Source organism: Zootoca vivipara, chromosome 6, assembly GCF_965207765.1.
Source record: "Zootoca vivipara chromosome 6, rZooViv2.hap1.1, whole genome shotgun sequence".
NCBI lineage: Eukaryota > Metazoa > Chordata > Lepidosauria > Squamata > Lacertidae > Zootoca > Zootoca vivipara.
Genome location: NC_142589.1, coordinates 67,874,164 through 67,896,962, shown reverse-complemented (window position 1 = coordinate 67,896,962; position 22,799 = coordinate 67,874,164). Strand labels below are relative to the sequence as shown.

At 43.7% G+C, this 22,799-nt stretch overlaps 1 protein-coding gene and 1 long non-coding RNA gene across 4 annotated transcripts; one reads left to right on the top strand and one right to left on the bottom strand.

The window, feature by feature from the left end:
- Positions 1 to 1,100: 1,100 nt before the first annotated feature.
- Positions 1,101 to 18,568, top strand: IL20RB (interleukin 20 receptor subunit beta). Of its 2 annotated transcripts, none has more exons than XM_088671128.1 (7): positions 1,101 to 1,293; positions 7,742 to 7,862; positions 9,915 to 10,105; positions 12,871 to 12,995; positions 15,914 to 16,064; positions 16,682 to 16,824; positions 18,292 to 18,568. In XM_088671128.1, the coding sequence occupies exons 1-7, from the start codon at positions 1,239 to 1,241 to the stop codon at positions 18,415 to 18,417; spliced, it is 912 nt and encodes a 303-aa protein (XP_088527254.1). In that variant the 5' UTR covers positions 1,101 to 1,238; the 3' UTR covers positions 18,418 to 18,568. The 2 variants fall into 2 exon arrangements, with proteins under 2 accessions (XP_088527254.1, XP_034974926.1); XM_035119035.3 differs by having other exon boundaries at positions 16,679 to 16,824.
- On the bottom strand, positions 5,232 to 21,380 carry LOC118086934 (uncharacterized). Of its 2 annotated transcripts, none has more exons than XR_004692778.3 (5): positions 21,162 to 21,380; positions 21,011 to 21,062; positions 15,222 to 15,281; positions 7,101 to 7,286; positions 5,232 to 5,560 (listed from the first exon to the last, which is right to left on the bottom strand). It is a non-coding gene; the product is annotated as an uncharacterized LOC118086934 (long non-coding RNA). The 2 variants fall into 2 exon arrangements; XR_015950339.1 differs by having other exon boundaries at positions 7,101 to 7,277; positions 21,162 to 21,299.
- Positions 21,381 to 22,799: the final 1,419 nt, after the last annotated feature.

The following is a 22,799-nucleotide window of genomic DNA, read 5'->3' as shown; positions in this document are numbered from 1 at the left end:
AAAACCACAAAAATATGCACAAATGAAAGACAGGTCTAACACATCCTGTCCTATCAAGAGAGCCCATGAATACTTAAAAAACCTTTCAGAACAACATCTCCCATCAGCCCCAGCATGGATAGCCAATGGCTACGGATGATGGGAGGTGTAGGCACAAATGTATTAGAGAGCCAGTGTGGTGTAGTGGTTAAGAGCGGTAGACTCATAATCTGGGGAACGGGGTTCGCGTCTCTGCTCCTCCACATGCAGCTGCTGGGTGACCTTGGGCTAGTCACACTTCTCTGAAGTCTCTCAGCCTCACTCACCTCACAGAGTGTTTGTTGTGGGGGAGGAAGGGAAAGGAGAATGTTAGCTGCTTTCAGACTCCTTAAGGTAGTGATAAAGCAGGATATCAAATCCAAACTCCTCTTCTTCTTCTTCTTCTTCTTCTTCTTCTTCTTCTTCTTCTTCTTCACTCAAAGGGGAACGCACAAACCACCTGCTCACATTGCTTGACCTTTTCTGCTCCTTTGCCAGCTGTACAGCATTCTTTATTTAAGAAGAAGTATCCAGAACTATCTACAATAATTCCAGCTTGGCTTCACTTTTTCCCCCTTTCCTTCCAACAATGTTCCCATGGGATGATATAAAGGTTTAAGCAGGAAGTTATTTATGTGGGATGAGAGTTGGGTGTGGGCAGATGTTTTCATTACACCCTTGGCCTTTTTTTATGGAGACGTGGCCTAGTTTCCCATGCACAGTAGGTACTGAATAAATAAATATCAACTGTTGGGGTTTTCCAAAGTCTTCAGACGACAATTTTCACTCCAGAATTTTGATAATATCTGGTTGTTGCAACTGAGCTTTCCTCCAAGTTGTTGATTGCCTAATAGCAGAGCCAACGTATCCAGCATTTTCTTTCTCTCTCTCTCTCTCTCTCTCTCTCTCTCTCTCTCTCTCTCTCTCTCTCTCTCTCTCTCTCTCTTTAGGTCAATTGCTCAACCTATAGTGTAGGAAAATACCCAAATGAAATTAACTGAACCTGTTACGGAACCTAAATTACCTGTGGCCACACCTTCCTGAGCAATGCAATTGCATGTGTAAGGTAGGATCCAGTAGCAGCCACACTCTACTGGAGCAGTTTACATGTTGCAGGAACGGCAACAGCATTCTGCACTGAACATGGAGAGACTCTTGGCCCAGGAACAGAAAATGCCAGGGCCAGCCATATCCCAGAAGACTTCCTAATTTGGAGTGAAATGGCAATTTGCTTCCGGTCCTTTATCTTTTCTTTGATGCCACTTTTTGTGTCAGGTATGTGGTTATTTATCTTTGATCCCGGTTCGGAATGATGGGGCATGGAGTTGGGGGGAAATTGCCTAGAACTAACTGTAACTTCCAGATCGTCTAGATTTTGTTTATATCTTAAAATGAGACTCTTCTCCAAGTAACATTAATTGGAGAAATCTGTTAAGATATGTCCTAGGGAGAAAGGGACTTTTCCTTCCTTCCTTCCTTCCTTCCTTCCTTCCTTCCTTCCTTCCTTCCTTCCTTCCTTCCTTCCTTTTTATTCTTAGAAAATGCTGTTTGCTGTTTGTTTTATTGGGTGGGTGTGTTGTTTTAGGTAGCATGAGTTTGCCTTTTTCTGTTTTCCTTTTCTTTTTACCTGCGTTTTTTTTTTTTTTTTTGTATTCATGTGGTGAGGAAGGGGACGGAGGGGGGTTCTATTTTTGTTTGTGTGCTTTTTTGGTGTATAGTCATTACAGCGAGGGGTGTGTGCGTTGGGGAGATGGGTTGTTGGGGTGAGTTGTTGGGGTGGGTGGGGTGTTGAGGTGGGTGGAGTTGGAGAGAATGGAGGAGAGTCACCTGGGTTGGTTGTCATCTTCCAAAGCACCTACTCTATTCCGAACTTAAAAATGGAAAGTGTAATGCTGATGGTCAACAAAATAGGTTTAAAGACTCTCTTAAGGCAAATTTTAAAATGTAGTATAAACACCGACAACTGGGAAACACTGGCCTGCGAGCACTCCAGTTGGAGAACAGTCTTTACCAAAGGTGTCATGGGCTTTGAAGACGCTCAAACTCAGGACGAAAGGGAGAAACACGCTAAGAGGAAGGCATGCTTGGTGAACCCTCACTGTGATCAACTCCCACTGGAAAACCCATGTCCCCCCTGTGGAAGGACATGTGGATCCAGAATTGGCCTCCACAGTCATTTACGGACTCGCTGTTAAAACCGAGTTCATAGAAGACAATCTTACTACGAGTGATTGCCAAAGAAGGAGGTGGTGTTGGTGTGGGAAGGATCACTGTGAATAGCAAGGGGGGGCTTCACCAGTCTATTGGTTCGAGGTGCTTTCTGGGTGCTTAATTTGGCAGTAGATGTTGTTGCAGGGTTGTCAATCTGTGATGTGTGGGTTTAGCTGAGGCTGGTTTGTAGTCTTGTGTTCTGTGTTGAGTGGTACTTGACTGTCTTGGTTTGCATTGCCATGTCGTTTCTGTTATTCCTTCTTTCTCTTTTGACTGTCGTTCAATCATTAGCTGCATTTTCGTCTTGGTTGTCGTTCGGTGGGTCAGATGGCTGCCATTCTGGTGGAAGGTTAAGTCTGAGGTTCTCCATAAGTTGCAGGGCTTCAGGTATGTCAGTGGCCATGTGCTGTGTTGTGTCATTTGTTACAATGAGGCGAAAGGGTACTTGATTCCTACATGTTGAAGACGTTGGATACATAGTCATAGGTTTGTTCTTCTGTTTAGGGTCTGTTGCAATAAATCCTGAAAGGCCAGGATGAGGTTTTCTCAGTATTGGAAGTTGGTTGAGTTTCTGATATTGTTCCATATTTCTTCTTTATTTTTGTAGCAGGTGAAGCACATGATGATGTCTCGTGCAGGGGCTTTGGCTTTCAGCATGGGTCTGTGTGCCCTTTCCAGATCATCTATTTCAAGTTTTAGATTTGGAATTGTGGTTTTTAGCCAGCATACAAGGAGATCAACCTGGTTCTTGTCTTCCGTTTTATCAGGGAAATTGCAGAAGCCGATACTGCAGTGTCTACTGTGAACTTCAAGGTCTGCTAGTTTAATTCTCGCTTCCATGTTTTCTCTTTCTTGGCAGTTATCCGTATCAGCTAATTTATTTTTCAGACATGTGTTTTCCTCTCGGAGTTCTTTTAGTTGGATCTGGATCTGGTTTTCCTTTTCTTGAGTGGAGATGATGCCAGTGTAAGTGAAGGTGTCCACTTTGGAGGTCAGGTCGCCGATTATTGTCTTCAGGGGGAGTCACTGTGTTCTTCAATAGTTCTGCTAGTCTCAGTTCCATTTTTGTTGTTGGGCTGTTGTCATCACGGGGGGGGGGGGGGGCGTTGCGGCCGCCTTGTCATTCGCCATCTCCTTGGTTGAAGAGAGGGACTTTTCTGTGCTGTTTCTCCAATCAGTGGTGTGTGGTGAAATTGTCTATAGGGGAATAGTTAGGGCCTGAGGTGCCAGTTTGTGAGGGTTATTGTGGGGAGGACACTGTGTATGCGAGCATTGTGCCTTCCTCCATAAGCCAGGCAGATGATTCCCAGGCTTTGGGAAGGTAGTGGAAGGGATCTTGGACCTGTTGGAGCATCGTCCCTCCCTCCCTTCCTAAGCTGGGCGGAAACTTCCCGGCTTTGGGAAGGAGGCGCCAGGGGAACATTTAGGGGACTAGCCTAGTCCCCCTAATATACTGACCGCACACCACTGACTCCAATTTTGGAAAACATTGGTTTTATGACCCTCCCCACTTCTCTTACATCCCGAGAACTTTGATTTCTGTCTTAGTGGTGCCTATGCAAATAAATACATGTACACAAATGTTAAGACAGCAATAGCACATAGCTTATCCATTCACAGCTGGTGAGGTTCATTTTATTTGTTAATTAATACAGTACAGTATAAGGTGCTTATGTTTTTTCTTATTTTTTAAAGCCAAAGGCGTTCGCTCTTTATGTTTTAAAATCATTGCAGGGCAGACTGGGTGAACTGAAGCATCAAACAGTATGCTGAGAAGAGTTTTCCTCAATGTGCATTTTTTACTTTTCTTGGAGAGATCACCTGGCACCTGGTGTGAGAATTTCCAGAAGGGTAGCCATGTCAGCTTACTGTATCAAAATGCTAACAGATCACAAGCTTTTAAAATACTAATCAACAGTGGACTACTCTCAAAGAATTCTCCCTAATGTTAGCAGATGAGTGAACACAATCTTAAGCCACTGAGAATCTGTCAGTTTGCTTATAGGTCCGTTTCTCACACCAATTTCAAAGTCGTAAGTGAATAGAACTGGGATTGCATCAGTAGGGGTATATCACACAGACCCTGCCTTTCTGGGTGCTTGCTAAAGTTAGATGTTCATAAAGTGTCAGGACTCTGTGGCTACCCCATGCCAATCTATGCCTGAATCTTCCAAGTGTTCCAGGAGTTGTGGTTCTGTAAGTGGCACATCGTTTCCATAACAGTCTTGCAGGCGATGGAGCCCTGCTTTGGAAAGAATAGTAGATACTGATAAGTTATCTTGAAATTGTGGTATATAAGGAAGCAGGATTTAGGGTGAGGGTGTGGAAGCTTGTTTCCTATACCATCTGCTCCACACCTCTATAGTACCACCTGTGAGTTACGTTCTTTACTGGAAAATAGAACAAAACATATATACCTAGTATAAAATTATAAGTGCACAAGGTAAAATAAGACATGAAAAGAATAACAATTGTTAAGGCACCTGTGTAAAGAAGAAAGGAAAAGGAAAATAACTTACAAATTTGCAAGGCTATTATTTTACTTAACCCAATAACAACTCTCAGAACATTTAACAAACTACCGGTAGTCCCCACAATTCTTTGGTGGAAGCCGTGCTTGTTTAAAGTGGTATGGTTACAAACTTTGTTGAAAAAAACAATTGCCGTATCAAGCATGGAGTGTTTTCTTCCAGGACAAATGCATGCACAGATGTTAAGTATTGTATGCAGTCATCCACATTGCATCAAAACAGACTTGGAAAATCATTTACATTACAGATTAAGCTCACATCCACAGGGTATACTTCAGTCTAGAGATTTAAGATAATTTATCCATGGTGGCAGCTGTGACAGAGATGGAAGAGATATTACTATTATTAATAAATGATATAATTAACAACATTTCCCAGGATTCTTCAGGGGAAGCCAGGGCAGTTAAAAGTGGTATAATACTACTTTAAATGATGGGGACCTTAAATGTGCAGAAAAACACAACCTTGGTCTATTATGTATTTCTTTTTTATTTATGCGGTGCCTTTCTGCTTAGGTACCAAAGGCAGTTCACAATTGTAAAACACGAAAACAAACAAACAAAATCCTATAAAATGGAGAGTGGCCAAGGTCTCTCAGGCCAACTGGAAGCTGATGGTAGGTGCTTCCTGCCCTGGGCTTCATCACTTCTGCCTTCCCTCAGGTCACACAGCTCTCAAGTAGCCCCAGGGAATCGTGCTGGTGCCCTGGTAGTTCTCTCAGACCATTGATGGTTCTTACAAGGAGTTGATGGCATGTGCTTCTTGGCCTGAGCTTCCTCAGAGCTATATCTCCTTGAGTACTAAAAAAGAAAAAGAAAAAGTGGTATCTTCACAAACAGGAGCACAAGTTTGAGGGGAAATATGTGACCCATGCACATGTCATGAGGAACCGAGTTAAAATGAATTGTAACGAAAGGCCCTCAGGCTACTCAATCCTCAAACAAGTGACGCACAAGATTTGATGACTCCTTCTTTCCGGCCTACACCTTGCGAAACAAAATTTCCCCACATATCCTTTTAGTCTGGTTTTAGCTAGGGCTTTTTTTCCAGCCGGAACTGAGTTCCAGCACCTCTCAGGTGGGCGCCATTGCCGTCCTAAGAGAATGAGGGAAGTGTTCATGGTGAGTTCTCACACCTCTTTTTTTTTTAAAGAAAAAAATAGCACTGGTTTTAGCCATTAGCTATAACCAGTGCCTTTTCTGTAACCAGTACTCACTGGTATGGAGTGGCCTATTGCTTTTGCTGCCCATGTTACCCATGTTGTGTTGCCACCTGTAATGCTTTTATCAAGATATGAGCCCTGGCGCCTCATTATTATTATTTAACCAGAAAGGCACTTAAAGGTAAAGGTAAAGGGGCCCCTGACCATCAGGTCCAGTCGTGTCTGACTCTGGGGTTGCGGTGCTCATCTCGCTCTATAGGCCGAGGGAGCCGACGTTTGTCCGCAGACAGCTTCTGGGTCATGTGGCCAGCATGACAAAGCTGCTTCTGGCGAACCAGAGCAGCGCAAGGAAACGCCGTCTACCTTCCCACCAGAGCGGTCCCTATTTATCTACTTGCACTTTGATGTGCTTTCGAACTGCTAGGTGGGCAGGAGCTGGGACCAAGCAACGGGAGCTCACCCCTTTGCAGGGATTCGAACCGCCGACTTTCTGATCAGCAAGCCCTATACTCTGTGGTTTAACCCACAGCGCCACCTGGGTCCCTTGCCATAAGAAAGGCACTTGCCATAACAATATACTGCCGCACTCTCCTGGAGTTAGGAAGCTTCTGCTTTTGATTAGCCATATTTATCCATGTTGTCCAGACATGCACATTATGGTTAGGTACAAAGGAGGCTTCCTTCTCCTTAATTAAACCTTTGGTCCACCCACGGCTGTTTACACCGACGGGCAAATGCTCTCCTGAAGATGGCAGGAATTAAACTTTCAAATGCGAAGCATGCGCACAGTCCTCCTTGTGAACATTATAAAACAAGCCAGCTTCAGTAGCTATGGCTTCAAGTCGACTTGTTTGAAGGTAATGATAGTCCAGGCTTTTTTCAGCCAGAACTCGTGGCACCTCTTTTTCTAGAAAAATATCGTTGATCGTAGTTAATGTTAACCAGTCCGTAAATCTAGACATCATCATTATCAGCCATCATAGTAGTAGCATTTTTATTTCATACTTCAATCTGAAAGAAAAAAAATGCCTCCCAGAGCAGTTTGTGTCTATCAGTGGATGAGGCAGTCCCTGCCCTCAGGCTCATAATCTAAGATACATGGCACACAAGGAAAATGGGGGAGGAGGGGAATAGCAAGTACAGAAAACTAGTTCAGGCACTAGTTTGTAGTACTGTACCGGAATGGAGAGTTTTGAAGAGGAGGAGCCAAACATTGCTGATTGATTGAAGGATAGACTCTGCCATTCCATCTCTTCCTCTCCTGTAGCCTGATGGAATGAGTGCCATTGGCAGATGACAGCTGAGGGAAGGGTCTGATGAAGTTGGTCTCTTAGCAGAGCTGATGGAGCCCTAATCTGAAAAAACTGTAGTTACGCAAAAGCCCTTTTATGTACAGGAACTGATCTTTGAAACAGAAGTGTCATTTCTACACAGCTGCCCAAATTTTCAGTGTGCGTCAAATAGCTAGAGCAGCGGTTCCCATCTGGTGGTTCCATGGACCCCATTCACATAACAAAAACTACAATAGGAATATCAAAAGTTTCAAAACGCAGTATTTAGCTAATTGGGAACCACTGATCTAGAGCATCTTCAACAGATGTTCATTTGACTTTTTTAATATATATATAAAATCTCCAAGGTAGAGGATTCCACACCTTTCTCAGAAAAAGCTGGACATGAGCACATCAGTCTGTATCCTGTTGACAGAGCGACCCAGCCATAACAGTAACCTCTGCTCCTCCATAATAACTCACAGAGTCAATTGTAACTTCTGGTTTTCTCCCTTTTTTGTATGTTGCTGGGTGATTCCTACGCAAAGGTGTGTTACTGCCAGCTCCTCGGAACATCACGATCCTGTCCACTAATATGAAGCACTTTCTAGTATGGAGCCCAGTGATGGTGCCTGGAGAAGCTGTAAAATATTCCGTCGAGTTTCAAGGGTAACTTTTCTTCACATTGAGTCTAAACATGCAGTAACTATCACTGCTGACCTTTCTTTCATTTTGGGGCAAATATGTAAAGGACAAGACAGAAGAGTCTTAAATTATGCATGGTGTGAGGAAATGGGTAATTAGAACACGGGGTTGGGATCATCCAATTAAGATGAAGGGAACCGTTCAGTATTAAACTATGATATCCAAAAGATAGGGTTGATGTTTTTAAAAGGGTATTAGGCAAATTCTGTTGCTAGTCATGATGGCAGAATACCTCCAAATACCAGGTGCTGGAGGACAACAGTGGGAGAGCCCTATTGCCCTCATGTCCTGGTTGTGGGCTTCCTGTAGGCATAAGGTTAGCCACTGTTGGGAGCAAGAACCTAGACTGTATAGGCCTTTGGTCTGACCCAGCAGGGATCTTATGAGCCAATCCAATGCAAGCTGTTGACTATCAGAGAGGGCCTAACCTGCTCCTTTGGCTGAGCTCTTGCAAAATTTCCTCACAGACTGGAACACGTAGTAGGGCCTAGGCCCAACCTACACATTCAGCCGAATAATGTGGTAAATATCCTGAGGTGGTCAAGCTGACTCTATTGCTGTGTACACACAACCAACTTGAAACACAGCTATGTCATTCTTTTTCTCAATAAAGATATACACTGGTTTCTTTCGGGGGTCGGGGAATGCATCAATATGCAGTACAGTGGTACCTCGGTTTAAGTACACATTTGGTTCTGGAAGTCTGTACTTAAACTGAAGCGTACTTAACCTGAAGCGAACTTTCCCATTGAAAGTAATGGAAAGTGGATTAATCCGTTCCAGACGGGTCCGCTGAGTATTTAAACTGAAAGTACTCAAAGCGAGGCATACTTAAACCAAGGTATGACTGTATTTCATAAGAAACAACAGGATAGATTTGGATTGTGGCTGTTGTGATGTGTACACTGGTTCCTACCGTAAGTGGGAATGTACTGAATGCAGAGTAAATGGGGTTGTGCACACAGCCTATGGTTCCAGACTATAAATGAGGTGCCTTTGAATGTTCCCAAGCGTTAAAAACAAAACAAAACTCCTGCAAGTGAGAAAAAAGTAGCACATTGCGAAGAGAGGTTCTAGCCCAGCTTGCTCTCTGTTCCAGCTTTCTGCTTGCAAAGTAGCATTCAAAAATGTGATTACCCACTTCCAGTTTGAAGCAAAACAACTTTTCTATCCCCACATAACCCTAATGTGACATTCTGATGCATGTCTTTGTGGCCCAAGCCATAGTTATTAAGTGACATTGCAGTAAACTAGCCCATGTGAGAAGGTTGGAAAGAATTGTATCTGCTACCAGACATGTCTGCCCTTGTGGGACTATTCATGTTGTAACACATGTGTGTAAGGGTTCCTAACAAATATTCTTTAAAGAGTGCACAGAATATTTGCTTCAGGGTGAGGCGGGTCACCCTCGAGTGTACAGTACGTACCGTAATTTGTACTTTGCTTTGCTCTCAGTCTTCTATAACTCAATTGAGTCACACACTCTGCATACAGAAGGCCCCAGGTTCAATCCCTGCCATTTCCAGGGTTCATCCTGGAGAGCCACCACCAATAAGCATCAACATTATTGACTGAAGTAGGCCAGTGGCCCAATCGACCGCTTCAGTTGTCGGAATTGGCAATACTACAGGTGCCACATTATACCTGTTCCTCATTTGTAAGAACTCAATTGTTTAGTGTGGCAGCGCCTACGGAACTCCCTGCCTATTGATATCAAGCAGATACCTTCACTGTACTATTTTCAGCACCTGCTAAAAACATTCATGTTTAGACCCAAATGCTTAGAAGGTTGAGGTAATTTTAATATCTGTTTTAGTATTTTAACTTCTGCATGCTTTAAAGTAGAGTCGTAATCTTTTCTCGATTTCACTGTTTCATCTTTTGTAAACCAATCTGAGGAGGTTTTCTTTACAATCAAGCGGTGTACAAATTTTATGTAATAAATAAGTAAGAACCACTGCTTTCAGCAAAGCGTATTGCATTCTTTCCCCTAATTTTTCTTCCTCTTCCCCTCAGAGAATATGAAAGAGACTATGCCAACGACAGCTGGATTCCCATTGGAGAGTGTACGGGCATTAGTGTTACGCAATGTGACATCACAGAAGACATTTCTGCCACTGTGCCATACGATCTACGTGTCAGGGCAGGTGTGGGGACCCAGGCTTCGCACTGGGCCACTCTCAGTAGCTTCTTCAATCGTGTCACAAGTAAGTGCATTCACATGCTCCTCTGTGATGCACATCTCACCCTGGGATCCTTAGGATAATGGTAGGTGCTAATGATCCCATTAGGGGGCCTTGTTCCTACTGAGGTCAGTCGTGGGTGTCAGCACCTGGCACCATTGAGCAGCTTAGCTAGCAGCTTCACCTGGAAAAGAGATTGGATAGCCATCTTCAAATACCTCAAGGACTGTCACATGGAAGAGGGAACAAGCTTGTTTTCTCCTGCTCTGTAGGGTAGGACTCGAACCAATGGCTTCAAGTTACAAAAAGGAGATTCCGACTAAACATCAGGAAAAGCTTTCTGACATTAAGAGCTGTTCAACAATGGAATGGTTTCCCTCGGGAGGCTGTGGACTCTCCTTCCTTGGAGGTTTTCAAGCAGAGGTTGGATGGCCATCTGTCTTGGATGCTTTAGCTGAGATTCCTGCATTGCAGGGGCTGGACTAAATGACGCTTGGGGTCCCTTCCAACTCTACAATTCTTTGATTCTATAAACCTACCAGGACCCCACTGAAGCAGACTCATGCCCTGCCCTCTCCTCCTTCAAAGCTGAAGAAGGCAACTTGGAGTTGCGATTTTAAATTTCTCACAATGCGCTGGAGCACTCGATGTACATATAGCATCACTCCAGGGCACTTTGTGAAATCTGAATGGCGGCTCAGGTCTGCCTGCCACTGTCGGCAAGTAAGCTCTTAACTGAGTTGGGAAACCAACAGCATTATGCTGTGGGATGCTCCTCCCCGCAAACTTGGTCCTGATTAAGGTGATAAAACTATGAGTGTGAAACAATTGAACTTACACAGGTTGGGGCCTACATAGGTTGCCAATTTGGAAAAAAATTGGTGGTGGTGGGAAGATAAGGGCTGCCCCGCATAATCAGTCGCATGATGCTGTGCACGCACACCATTTGACTGGCAATGCCCATCAACTTTAGGGACCCCCAGCCCCCTCAAATATTTTATCGTGGTAGGCTGAACAGACCTCGGCCCCCTAGGATTTGGTTCTTGTGGGCCTACATAATGGTGGGCTGCCTCACCATTGGATCTAATGACTTAGGGCTTTTCCTGCACCTTTGGTAGTTAGGAGAATTTCAGCAATTGCAGTTCTCCCCAGTTCTCTGCTTTAAGTTGATGGAATTTACCACGGTTGAGGCGGAAAATCTGTTTTGAATGCCATGGCTCAGCCTTCCACAAATGTGAAGTCGTAATAAAAAGGGGTTTGAAGCAAATGAGTTTCCACCAGCACATTTAACCTAATATTGTAAACACACATCTAGAAGTAGGGAGAATGGATTCCAGCTCAGAAAATGTGACTTCCAGACAAAGTTGTTTCCAAAATTTGACAGTTGATGCAGCATTTTTCAACTCTTAGTTTTTTGCCCTAGCTGGAAAGGAAGCCAGGGCTCCTTTTTCTTTATCAGTTGATGTATAGGAGTGAAATTCAAGAGTAGAAGCTGGTCAGATGCTTCAGTTTCTATCTGCCTGAATTGCCAAACTCTATGCAATTCATAAATGCACGTTGTATTTTGGATGGTATAGCCTCCCTTCAAATCTAGACAGAACTGGTTTGTCCTTCCTTCTCCTGTAGCTGTTGCTGGTACTATTACTGTAGATGATGCCTGCAGGGGAAACTGATAACTCACCAGCTGCCCAAGAAACATTTCAAGTCTATGCAAGATTGCTAAATGCCTGGCCCTGGTGGTGGAATCCAGTTTCCACTCCCAACTTAGCCCTGAGGGGTTTCTACTAGAAAAACAAGAACGGATCGGAGAAAACAGATGACAGATGCAAGATGGTACCTAAAGAGTTGTGCATCAGAATGAGAGCACCTCACAAACTCATCAGCACTGAATATAAAGTTGTAAGCTTCTGCTCAAGTGGATCACTTTGGGCAATACTATACATTCCATTGGCTGGGAACACAAATGAGATAACCACACTGAATGCAGGTTTTGCACAGAATGCACTGTAAAGCTAAAGCAGATGAAATGTTTGAGATCCATGATTGGATCTTCTCTCTCTCTTTTAATTAGATCAATTGAGGTAGGGTAAGATTGATTGGGACCACAGCATTGGGGTGGGGAGGGGAGATACTTATTGAGTATACACCAAATACCCATCTGATCTCCTTTTAAGTTCAGAACATTTTGGAAATTCCAAACTGGGCTGGCAGCATCCAATATGGTATTCATGGGCAACTGTCGAGGTCCCTCTCTGCCCACATTTATTTATTTATTTGTATTGCAGCATGTTATTTAAACCAAGGTGATGCTGTGCTGGCTACAAAGCATATTGTAAGCATCCAGAAATGCCATCTTACCTCCTTTTCCTCATAAAGCCTCTGTCCCGTCCCTGCCCCCCACAGCTTTGCCTGCTTTTTTCTGTTTGTTTGGAGTGTGTATATTTGCCTTTTTTTCTTTTCTGTGGTATGGGATGTTGCTCCTATTTTGAAAGTTGCCTGTTTTTTTTTCTTATTGTCTGATTTTTGTTTTGGGATGCGTATAGGTATTTGGGATGAGGGTTTTTTTGAGGGGTGGGGTTCCTGAGCATTGACAGTTTTTATTCTATGAAATGGGTATTTTGTGATGCTCACAACAGTTTCTTAGATTTCCAAATGTTCCCCCTGGGCTCAGAAAAGCTTGGGGACCCCTGCTTTAGGCTGTTCCACAGCATATTGATCCTTGTTTTTCCTGAGCTGGGATGCGAGATTCGTGTATGATCGCATGATGGATATGATTGTCGTTTTCACAGCCTCCCTCATTCCACCTATGTTGACCGTCACAGCTGATGGATATCATTTGCTAGTGGAACTTGAGCGTCTAGGACCTGCCTTTGAATTCTGGATATATTACTGGAAGAAGGGCCAAGGGCACAAGGTAAGTTTTGGTCTTATATCCTTATATGCAGGAACAAAAGAGAAGAAAGTTCTCTTGCAAGTACATGGACAAGATCAAATGCATTGATGAGGAACCTGTGGCCTTCCATATGTTATTGGACTTCCACCAGCCCTGGCCAGCATAGGCAGGATCAGAGAAGTTGTAGACCATCAATGTCTGGAGGACCACAGGTTCCACATCTCTGGTCTAGAAGTTAGGTTAGGCTATCCTGAAGCTCTGCCAAAAACTCTGAACGTTATTATGATGGAGCAGCACAGAAAACGATCCACAAGGAGACTTCACTTTGGTCCTTCCTAATTCCAAATTTTTTCCTGCTATATACTGTTGCCTGATGGTGTATGCAATCTCTTTGATTCCTACTTACTGCGATACTGTACAAACCTCCTAAGTGGAAACTGACTGTTGGGCTTCTCCCAATGAGTCTGCCTGCCTACAACAATAAACCAGAGGATCTGCTTTCTATTTAATCACCATAGGGTGTCAGAATGGCTGTGTTGCAATTGTTATAAGAATTTTGAGGTCATATCTATATATATATAATAATTGTTCATAAAACATGTACATGAATGTACAGTACAGGCACATGTCTGAAGCAGCACAGGAAGACAGGCCTTTCTGACACCATTTTGACTCTCTCTCTGACCAGGTGTTCCTCTGCAAGGAAGAAGGGGGGTGGGGGGAACCTTCTCATTGTCTCAGGAATTAAAGTGATAATCCCTGGCATCCTGATACCTGGGTGCCAGACAAAAGGGTGTGATTAACTTGGCTGGGAAACAGGGAAATGTAAATATCTCTCTTTTTTTGTTGATTAGGTTTTGGGGGCAGGGGGCAGGGTCCAGACTGCTCAGATTACTGCCACCAGACCTCCCCTTTCATGATGTACCTATGATGAATCTAGGGAGGGGGGTCTTGGGCTACACCCCTTCTGTGACATATGGATGATGCTTCTGGGGGGTGGGCTGAAACCAATTTCAAATTTCTTTTTAAGGGCAAGACACCTTTGTTTGGGGTTCCTTCCTTGTTCTCCTGCGTGAGAGGAAGGACCCTGTTGCAACAGCGAAAATAAAGGCTTTGCTTCTCAAACTTCTCTGGTTGGCCTCTGTTATATTCTCCAACCGATGGAGAACCCAATAAGGGAATAAAGACAGATTTTTGCCTATATCAGAGGGTATTACCTTTTCAGTTGTAGAACCCAAGTTGCAGAAAGTTCAGGGATCTGCATGTCTTAAAAGGCTCTTTATCAAAAAGTTTGAGAGGCTTTCTCAGTTGCTCCTTCGTAGTGAAACAGAAATTAATGCAAGGACTCTGAAGCTCTGTCAGTAGTAGATGGGCAGCCAGTACAGAGGTTTTAACAATGGTGTGTCACATGTTGCCAACCATGTGCCCCCATCAGCTGTCTGGCCAGTGCATTCTGCTCCAGCTGGAGCTTCTGAACCAGGGCCAAGGGCAATGATCTCAATTAAAATCACCTATGTCCTGCTGCAGTTAGCTTTATAAAAAAGTTCAATTTGGATTAAATCTTCCCTTCCTTGCACTCTGCTATCCCAGTGAAAATTGCTTCATCCACTAACCTAGTATTACATTTTTTTAAAGACAATGTTGCTATCTATGCAATTGAAGTAATGTCTAGTTTGGCAGCTGCTCAGCTTACCTACAAAGAAATCAGAAAACAATTTACTTGGTAGCTTTCAGAACCTTTGGTCCTTCCCTATACAATGGAACCTGGGTTAATCTCTTATTTCAGTTGTCTTGTACTATAACAATTACAACTCCCTAATTGCCCAGAATTTCTTACAACTGCCTAGAAATAAAAGGGGGGGAGAGATCTAACTTGAATTTGCTTGCAGACATTCCTACTTATATTTTCCCGAGGCGGTTTTTTAATGAGTGCCTCTGAAAGCAAAATGCGAAAATAACCGGAAATTCAAAAAGCCAAATTTGCATTCTGAAACCTTGCATAATTTTCAAATTTGTGAATAGTTTTTGTCTTGGCTCTAGTGTTTGTGCACATTGTATTAGGCGTTTGGCTGTGTTACACAAATGGGCTGTGGTGGTTCTTCCTGTTTAGCAATGGAGTTATTAATATTCAGGTGTCAGAGAGGGTGATCAAACAGGATCTCATGTCAAAGCAAAGAACAGACCAGTTAATCAAATATAGGGGTAGGGAACCTGTGGCCCTCCAGGTGTTGTTGGACTCCAACTCACCTCAGCCCAAATCAGCACGATCAATGAACAGGGATGATAGAAGTTGTAATGCAATAAAGTCTGGAGTAGGGATGGAGGAGAAATTCTATTCAGTATGCATTTAGAAGCAGAATCTATCAAATTTGTGCATTCCAAAACAACATGTAAACAGAAACGTAGATATCCTTCAAAATTTGCACTTATCAGAATTTTCTGATGCTGTTCTCCAAATGGTTTTTACAAAAATGCATATATTAGGTAAAAGTGTGCATAAAAACAAAGATACCAGTGAAAATAACATACAAAAATACATTATGTTAGGCCAGGGTAAAGTATTTGTACATTAGTTTGTACTGCATATAACATTATGTTCAATAGGATAAATTTGTGCTTAAATGCTGAATTTTCATGAAGATTTTTTAAAATATAAAATGTGAAGAACTGCATTTCAGACTGGCAAAATGAGAACCAAAATTCACAGAGCCTTCCATCTCTAGTCTGGACAGCTATATCAGGCATCCCCAACCTTCAGCCCTCCAGATGTTTTGGACTACAATTCCCATCATCCCTGACCACTGGTCCTTTTAGCCACAGGGATAATGGGAGTTGTAGGCCAAAACATCTGGAGGGCCGCAGGTTGGGGGTGCCTGAGCTATATGCTTCCCTTGCCTGATCTAATGTAACTGATTTCACCCTGGCTTCTGTGAAACTAGGTGTATCGCAAAGTGGTGAAAGACAGCAGCACTACCTTACATATGGACACCATGGAAGCTGGTACTGAATACTGTGTTAAAGCCCAGACCTATGTTGAAGCCATAAACCGGAGCAGCAATTTCAGCCAGGTGCAGTGTGTGAGGGCCGAAGGTAAGAACAACAAAGATACTCTCCTTTCCAGACATGGTTCTCCACTGCTGGAGGGCCAGGGCAGATAAATTTAATAAAAACTTGAACATTTGTGACACCTTTGTTGGGCTTACAGGGTGGGCAATTTCAAAAGTCGATATAAGGGCTTGCGTACCATTGTTCAGGGTTCTCCTTCCTCCTGTGTGTGGTGAGTGGGGACCATAGCTGCCAAGTTCTCCCTTTTTTAAAAGGGAAATTCCATTATGCTGAATAGGCTTCCTTGCGAGAAAAGGGAAAACTTGGCAGCTATGGTGGGGACCCTGTTGCAACAGTTCCTTGAATAAAGATCAGGCTTACTAGCCGCTTTGCTTCTCAATATACTCTGGTTGGCCTCTGTTATTTTCTCCTACCGATAGGGAACCCACTTAAGGACTCTATACGGGCACCAGAATACCCCATAAGGGAAAGGGAGCGCTGCTTCCCTTTACTTCACTGCTTCTTCATTACTCTTCTTCAGAACAGTGCAAAGCCATGTAAACACAATGTGCAGCAATGGCCCAGATACTTTTCACCTCAGAGCCCCTCATTGTGGTTTTCTGCCCTCTTAGCAACTACAGACTCTTTTTTGTCTCCAGCAGGCAAAGCCATATTGGTCACCTTTGCCCCACTCTTCTTGGTTATCTCTGTTGTGGCTGTTTTGGCCCTTCTTTGGGTTGCCTGGAAAACATGTCAGATCTGCCAGTATTCTTGCTGCCCGAATGAGAACCTGCCGGACACTTTGGTAAGATAAGAAATGGTTTGGAGTGCCATATTTTTCGCTGCATAAGACACACCTGACCATAAGATGCACTTAGTTTTCAGAGGAGGAAAGGGGGAAAGCTCCATTTGGGGTGGGGATCAGCTCACAGTTGTGCAGCTTCTTTTGCAAAGAGGAAAAGCCCCATTTTTAAAGGATCAGCTCAAAGCTTTTGAGTTTACTTTGCAAAGGGAAAAAATCCTGTTCAACTCACAGTTCTGCAGCTTCTGATAATCTAATCAGCCAGTCACATGTTGCTGGGGAAACAAACAGCCTCCCTCTGCAGAACCTTCAACAATGGAGGCCTGGACAAGGGGGTGGGGCGAAAGGGAGCTAGCATCCCTTATCTCCCTTCCTGATCTCTTGCAATCAGCTGCTGAGTAGCTTCCTCTTCCTCTCTTGTTAGCCTTTAGCTACTTGTAAGAAGAAGTAAAAAAGCACGATCTGCTTTTTGCTCCTGGGCAATTCGGCTCCAGAGACCACGCATTCGCTCCATAAGACGCACAGACATTTCCCCGTACTTTTTAGGAGGAAAAAAATGTGTCTTATGGAGCAGAAAATACGGTACTGTGTTGAGGTTGTGCCTTAACACTTCCAGAAAAGGTAGATGTGCCCTGCCTTTAAAAGCCATGGTGTTGAAGCTTGGTGCTTATACTGTGCCGCAGTGCCTGTTACCCTGGCAGGTTATTGAAATGCATAAGAGTAGCAATCAGTCTGGCTGCGGACACATGACAATACCTTTTAAAATCATATTCCTCCCCCCCCCCCATGAATTCTGGACATAAGTTGCTGAGAATTGTAATTCTGTGAGGGATAAACCACATTGCCCAGAATTCTTTGTAGGGGGGAATGTGCTTTGAATGTGCACTTACCTTGAAATGACAAAAGTCAAATCATTGAGGAGCACGGATTTGTAAATGAAGGGATAATGCTGTAAGGGTTACAGGTAGCCCAATGTGTTTAAAGCTATGTAACTTTATTTACCTTTGTGTTTGTTGAACCCAACACTGGAGCAACTTAGTAGAAACCTACCTGTGCTCTATTCCCCTCGTAGTGCCACCTTGAAGAGAACCAAATACTTAACTTTTAAAATTAAAAAGCTGAACATTGGGAATGCAGGGTGGAATATCACTTAAAGCTAGGGTGGGCAATACTGTGGCCCTTTAGAAATTGTCCATCTTCCACTATGCCTGACCCTGACCATTGGTCATGCTGGCTGGGGCTGATGGAAGTCCATAAACAACTGGAGGAAGCCAGGTTCCTCATTTCTGCCTAAGGGAACCAAACGTACACAGGCCCTCTTATGGCTACAGCCCTGAGTGCTGCTTTGAACACTGAGCTTTGCAATACTAATTCGGTACTGCTATCCCTCTGCAGTGGTGAAGTAAATGCTCTTCCATATTTTCCCCATTATGTGTTTTTATCTCTCTCTCTCCCCCCCCTCTTTTCCAGAAAGTAACAGAATCACCTGCTAGGCTCCTAAATTACAGGGGAGAGGAGACGGAGAAATGTGATGAGTCTGTGCAAGTGCTACCCCCCGAAGAGCTTCTCCGCTTGTGGATTCATGAAACTCTTTAATATCACACCAAGGACACAATCTGCAAGATGAGACTGCAGTGCTGCTCTCCTTTTTGCCTCTCCGAGTAAGGCACACACACACACACGTAGCTTTCCTCTCCTAACAACACAAAGACAGAAAATTGAGGATTTGCTTTCTTCAAAGGGAAAGTCATCATGTGGCCAGCAAGACGGGTTCCCGCGCTGAGGGTTTCACAGAGAGGGCTGGAGCCGACCCATTCATCCTTGTTTAACAGAGAACAGCAGCCAAGCTCATTGATAGCCACAGAGGCTGTGATCCTAGCTGCTTGTCATCATCTGCTTAGCTGAGAGTTAAAGACCTTGGGCTGATTACAATGTGCTGGGTTTGCTTTTTAACATAAAGGTGCAGTGCTAGAAGGAGATGCAATTCAAATCCATGTTGATTTTGCAGAACAGGAACAAGGAGCAGCAGGTTCGAATTCAGTGACGGACTGTAGCTTAGCGGTAGCAGCTAGAGCACATGTTTTGAGTCAGAAGGTTCTAACTTCCAACATCTGGCACCTCTATTTAAAAGGATCAGTTAGAAGATGGTGTGAAAAATCCTGAATGCCAGAGGAGACAATACTGGAAAAGACTGACCTGGTACAAGGCAGCTTCCTATGTTCCTTCTAGTCAAAGATCTCACCTGAATAAATATTTTTCACATATTTTTCAATCATAGCCCTAAGCTACGGTTAACCTCAACTCTGGGATTTTTGTAATAAGACAGTTTCTTAAACTACAGTCTCAAGTTAGCTTATTTTCAAGGTCGTCTTAAGCATATGTGGCACCGGGGTGCAAAGATCCCAGAGTTGTCAACCTTTTTTGGGGGGGACCCCTTTTTTAAGGAAAGGTTCCCCAGGGTTGTCAATCTTTTTTTAAGGGGGCTGACACCATGCTTATCTCTGATCAGAAAAAGAAAACAGGAAACGTAAGGAGCCCAGCGCAACAAACCAGCCCGAGGCATCGGCAACTGAGCGAAGCCGGGTGCCCTGTGGTGTAAGCAGTGTGCACTGGGCGGGCCTCTCCATGGCCCTACACCAATCCCAGGCGCGCAGGAGGGTGGAGCCGGCCATCGCCTCAGTGCCTCACTGGCTGGCTGGCTCGCTCCCAAACTCACAGTGCAGAGCCGCCTGCAGCAGAAGTGCCTGCCACGGTGCTCTGACCGATGGGTGGGCTCTTTCCCGGACTCCAACTCTCAGGCCCCAGACCCTCAGCCGGGCGCCCCTGAGAGCCCGGCGCCTATGGTTAAGACGGCCCTGCTTATTTCAGCACTGCTTAACCACAGATTGTCAGGTTCAGGCAACGTGATCAGAGGCAGAGCTAGCTGCTCTGGCACCCGCAGCGAGCGTCCCTGGGGGGGCGCCACCCGCAGCAATGTCACCCCCGCTCAGGGATGACACCCGGGGCAAGCCGCACCTAACGCACCCACCCTTCCTCTTCCAGTGAATGTGATTTAATTTTTAAAAAAAATATAAGCAAAAGCTTCCAAATTCCTCATGTCTGCACTGGAAGAGAGGTGTACAAGCCTGAGGTTTGTTGAGGCTCCTTGTTACACTCAACTATGGCTTAGTATTATGTTTGAACTAGCTCAATGAGAGAAGGCCCTCACTTAATATAGGCATTTCAGAATTTTATACAGAATTCAACAACACATGGGTTGTCTGCCTTGCATTCGGGAACTACTGTGCTTTTCCAGCTTAGTTCTAATTTACTGAAAGTTGTTTACTTCCAGTGCCTAATATGATTGGGTTAAACTTGGCCACTTGTTACCGTACTTAAATGGATGAAATCACTTGCTGCGGAACTACAGTAGTTTGCTGCTTGAAAAACATTCAATTTCTGGGCCAGGTTTTTAAGTAAGACATATAACAAGTTTTGCATTATTTTGGTGGTTTTTTTTTTTAACTATGCAAGGCATTGGAAGGCTTGAAAAATATTTTTAAATACTGAAACATGCAGTATTTTTTTATGTAGCTACATGTGATTACTACTTAAGTTCATTTCAAAAAGTTACCTTACAAAAGTTGTGGCATCCCGAGTACTGCAACTCTGTGTAAAAGCCTATGCATTCCCTATGTTGGCCGTAAAATATAGACATATCTGGAAAGCAAAACAATGTTTTGCATGTATATTTTATAGTCCTGAGATGTGCTATGCCAGTAATAGGGCGTGCAGGAAGGTATCATGTAACACACCAATGCTGCTGCATAGGATTAGGGTGGGGAGAGGGAAAAGAACACAGAGTACCTACTGGTAATTATCTTGGCATGGAATTTTAATGCAGTCCCAACTCAGCCGTACAGCAAAATCTGACATAACCAGACTGTGAAGTGATGATGTTACAAAACTAAATTAGGATTGCCACATTTTTCCCTGGCAAAACCTATGACCCTTTTAAGAGCTGAACAAAAATCTAGAAATCTAACCAAGTTCTTTACTACTTACCTATGCAAGGAAAAACTGCAGTGGAAGAATTTCACATAACCTTTGTCCAGCAAAAAGACAGAAATTTATCAGTTTCAGGGAGAGGTTAAGGGAAACAGTGGTTGTGGCTAAATAAAAAAATTCCTTCAGTAGCACGGCTACCTACCTGTAACTAGTGGTTGTGGCTGCTTACTTTCAACTCCTTGCAGTTGTAGTTTCTGTAGTTAGGAAAAAAGAGGAGTAAAAGATCCTGAGCAGAACCACTGTGAGCCTTCCTCTCTAGTTCAATAGCTGATTTTTGAAGGAATATAACTTACTGACAACTGGGACGCGGGTGGCACTGTGGTGTAAAGCACTGAGCCTGGGGGTTGCCGATCAGAAGGTCTGCGGTTTGAATCCCCACGACGGGGTGAGCTCCCATTGTTCGGTTCCACTTCCTGCCAACCTAGCAGTTCGAAAGCACATCAAAGTTCAAGTAGATAAATAGGTACTATTTACTATTCCCCCTCCAGCGGGAAGGTAAATGGCGTTTCCGTGCGCTGTTCTAGTTTTGCCAGAAGCAGCTTAGTCATGCTGGCCACATGACCCGGAAAAACTGTCTGCAGACAAACGTCTGCTCCCTTGGCCAGTGAAGCGAGATGAGCGCCACAAACCCAAAGTTGTTCGCGACTGGACTTAACTGTCAGGGGTCCTTTACCTTTACCTTTACCTTACTGGCAAAAGAAGTAGTATACTTATTAAATTTTGTAATGTTTTTTGGAAACTGGACCTAATAAAAAACATAAGCACGGCTTATGTAGATTAATTGCTTGTCACTAGCTAATCATAACATGGAACATCTGTATGTAAATCTTATCTGTTTGCGTGACTGTAATGTACATCTGACCTATATCACAAACACAGAAAGCATATAAAATTCAATGTGGCATTATAATGGTGTGGTCAAAGTTATTATGTGTATTAGAAGAGATGATATGTTTAACTTCATAGTGCTGGGAAATGTGTAGATTTTTTTTTAATAGAAGCCCTGGCATCAGTCTTCATCCTCTCCAACTTGTTTGAAGTCCTCAGTTTTGTTATTTCCAAGTGTTCTCTTTCACAGCAAGAGTTGTGAAAAAGGCAGATTCCATGCCAGGGGTCATTAAGAAAGGAATTGCCGTTATATGGGGCAACCACAGTTGGAATACTGTGTACAGTTCTGGTTGCCTCACCTCAGAAAGGATATTGTAGAGTTGGAAAATTTTCAAGGGGGTGGAGCAACTCCCCTATCAAGCATTTGGGACTTAGAGAAAATGCAAGGATTGGAGTTTATTATGATGGAAGTTTATTGAAATCATGCATGGCATGGAGAAAGTGGACCCAGAAGTTTTTCGTATCTCGTGACACCACAACCCATGAACATTCAATGAAGTTGAATGTTGGGAGGATTCAGATGAAAGTACCTCTTGCAGATTTCCTATAGACATCTGGTTAGCCACTGTGAGAACAGGATGCTGGACTAGATTACCATTACGTACTATAGTATGGTTCAGCAGCGTCTAATATTTTAATATTTCCCCCTCTGCTGTGGCAAATTCTGCTTCTAATTAGGCCCCCAACCCATACCCTCCAACATTTCTCCAATGAAAATAGGGACATTCTATTCCATCACAATAATTTTACTATTTATACCCTGCCCATCTGACTGGGTTGCGCCAGCTACTCTGAGCAGCTTCCAACATATATAAAAACATAATAAAACATTAAACATTAAAGCTCTGGCACTGGATAACTCCATACCTTCCAACATTTATCTGATAAAAATAGTGACATCCTAAGGGAAAGTGGCCCCTTCATGGATCACTGCCTTGTCGTGGCGAAGGGTCTTGAATAACTCCAAGAAGCTATGAGCTATGGCTATGCCGTGCAGGGCCACCCAAGACGGGCAGGTCATAGCCGAGAATTTAGACTAAATG

Bases quoted from the DNA above. Each gene is read 5' to 3' on its own strand.
- IL20RB (XM_035119035.3), top strand. From the start codon at position 1,239: ATGGCAATTTGCTTCCGGTCCTTTATCTTTTCTTTGATGCCACTTTTT. The intron at 12,996-15,913 runs GTAAGTTTTGGT...CTGTGAAACTAG, and splicing joins AGAAGGGCCAAGGGCACAAG to GTGTATCGCAAAGTGGTGAA. The intron at 16,065-16,678 runs GTAAGAACAACA...TTTTGTCTCCAG, and splicing joins GCAGTGTGTGAGGGCCGAAG to CAGGCAAAGCCATATTGGTC.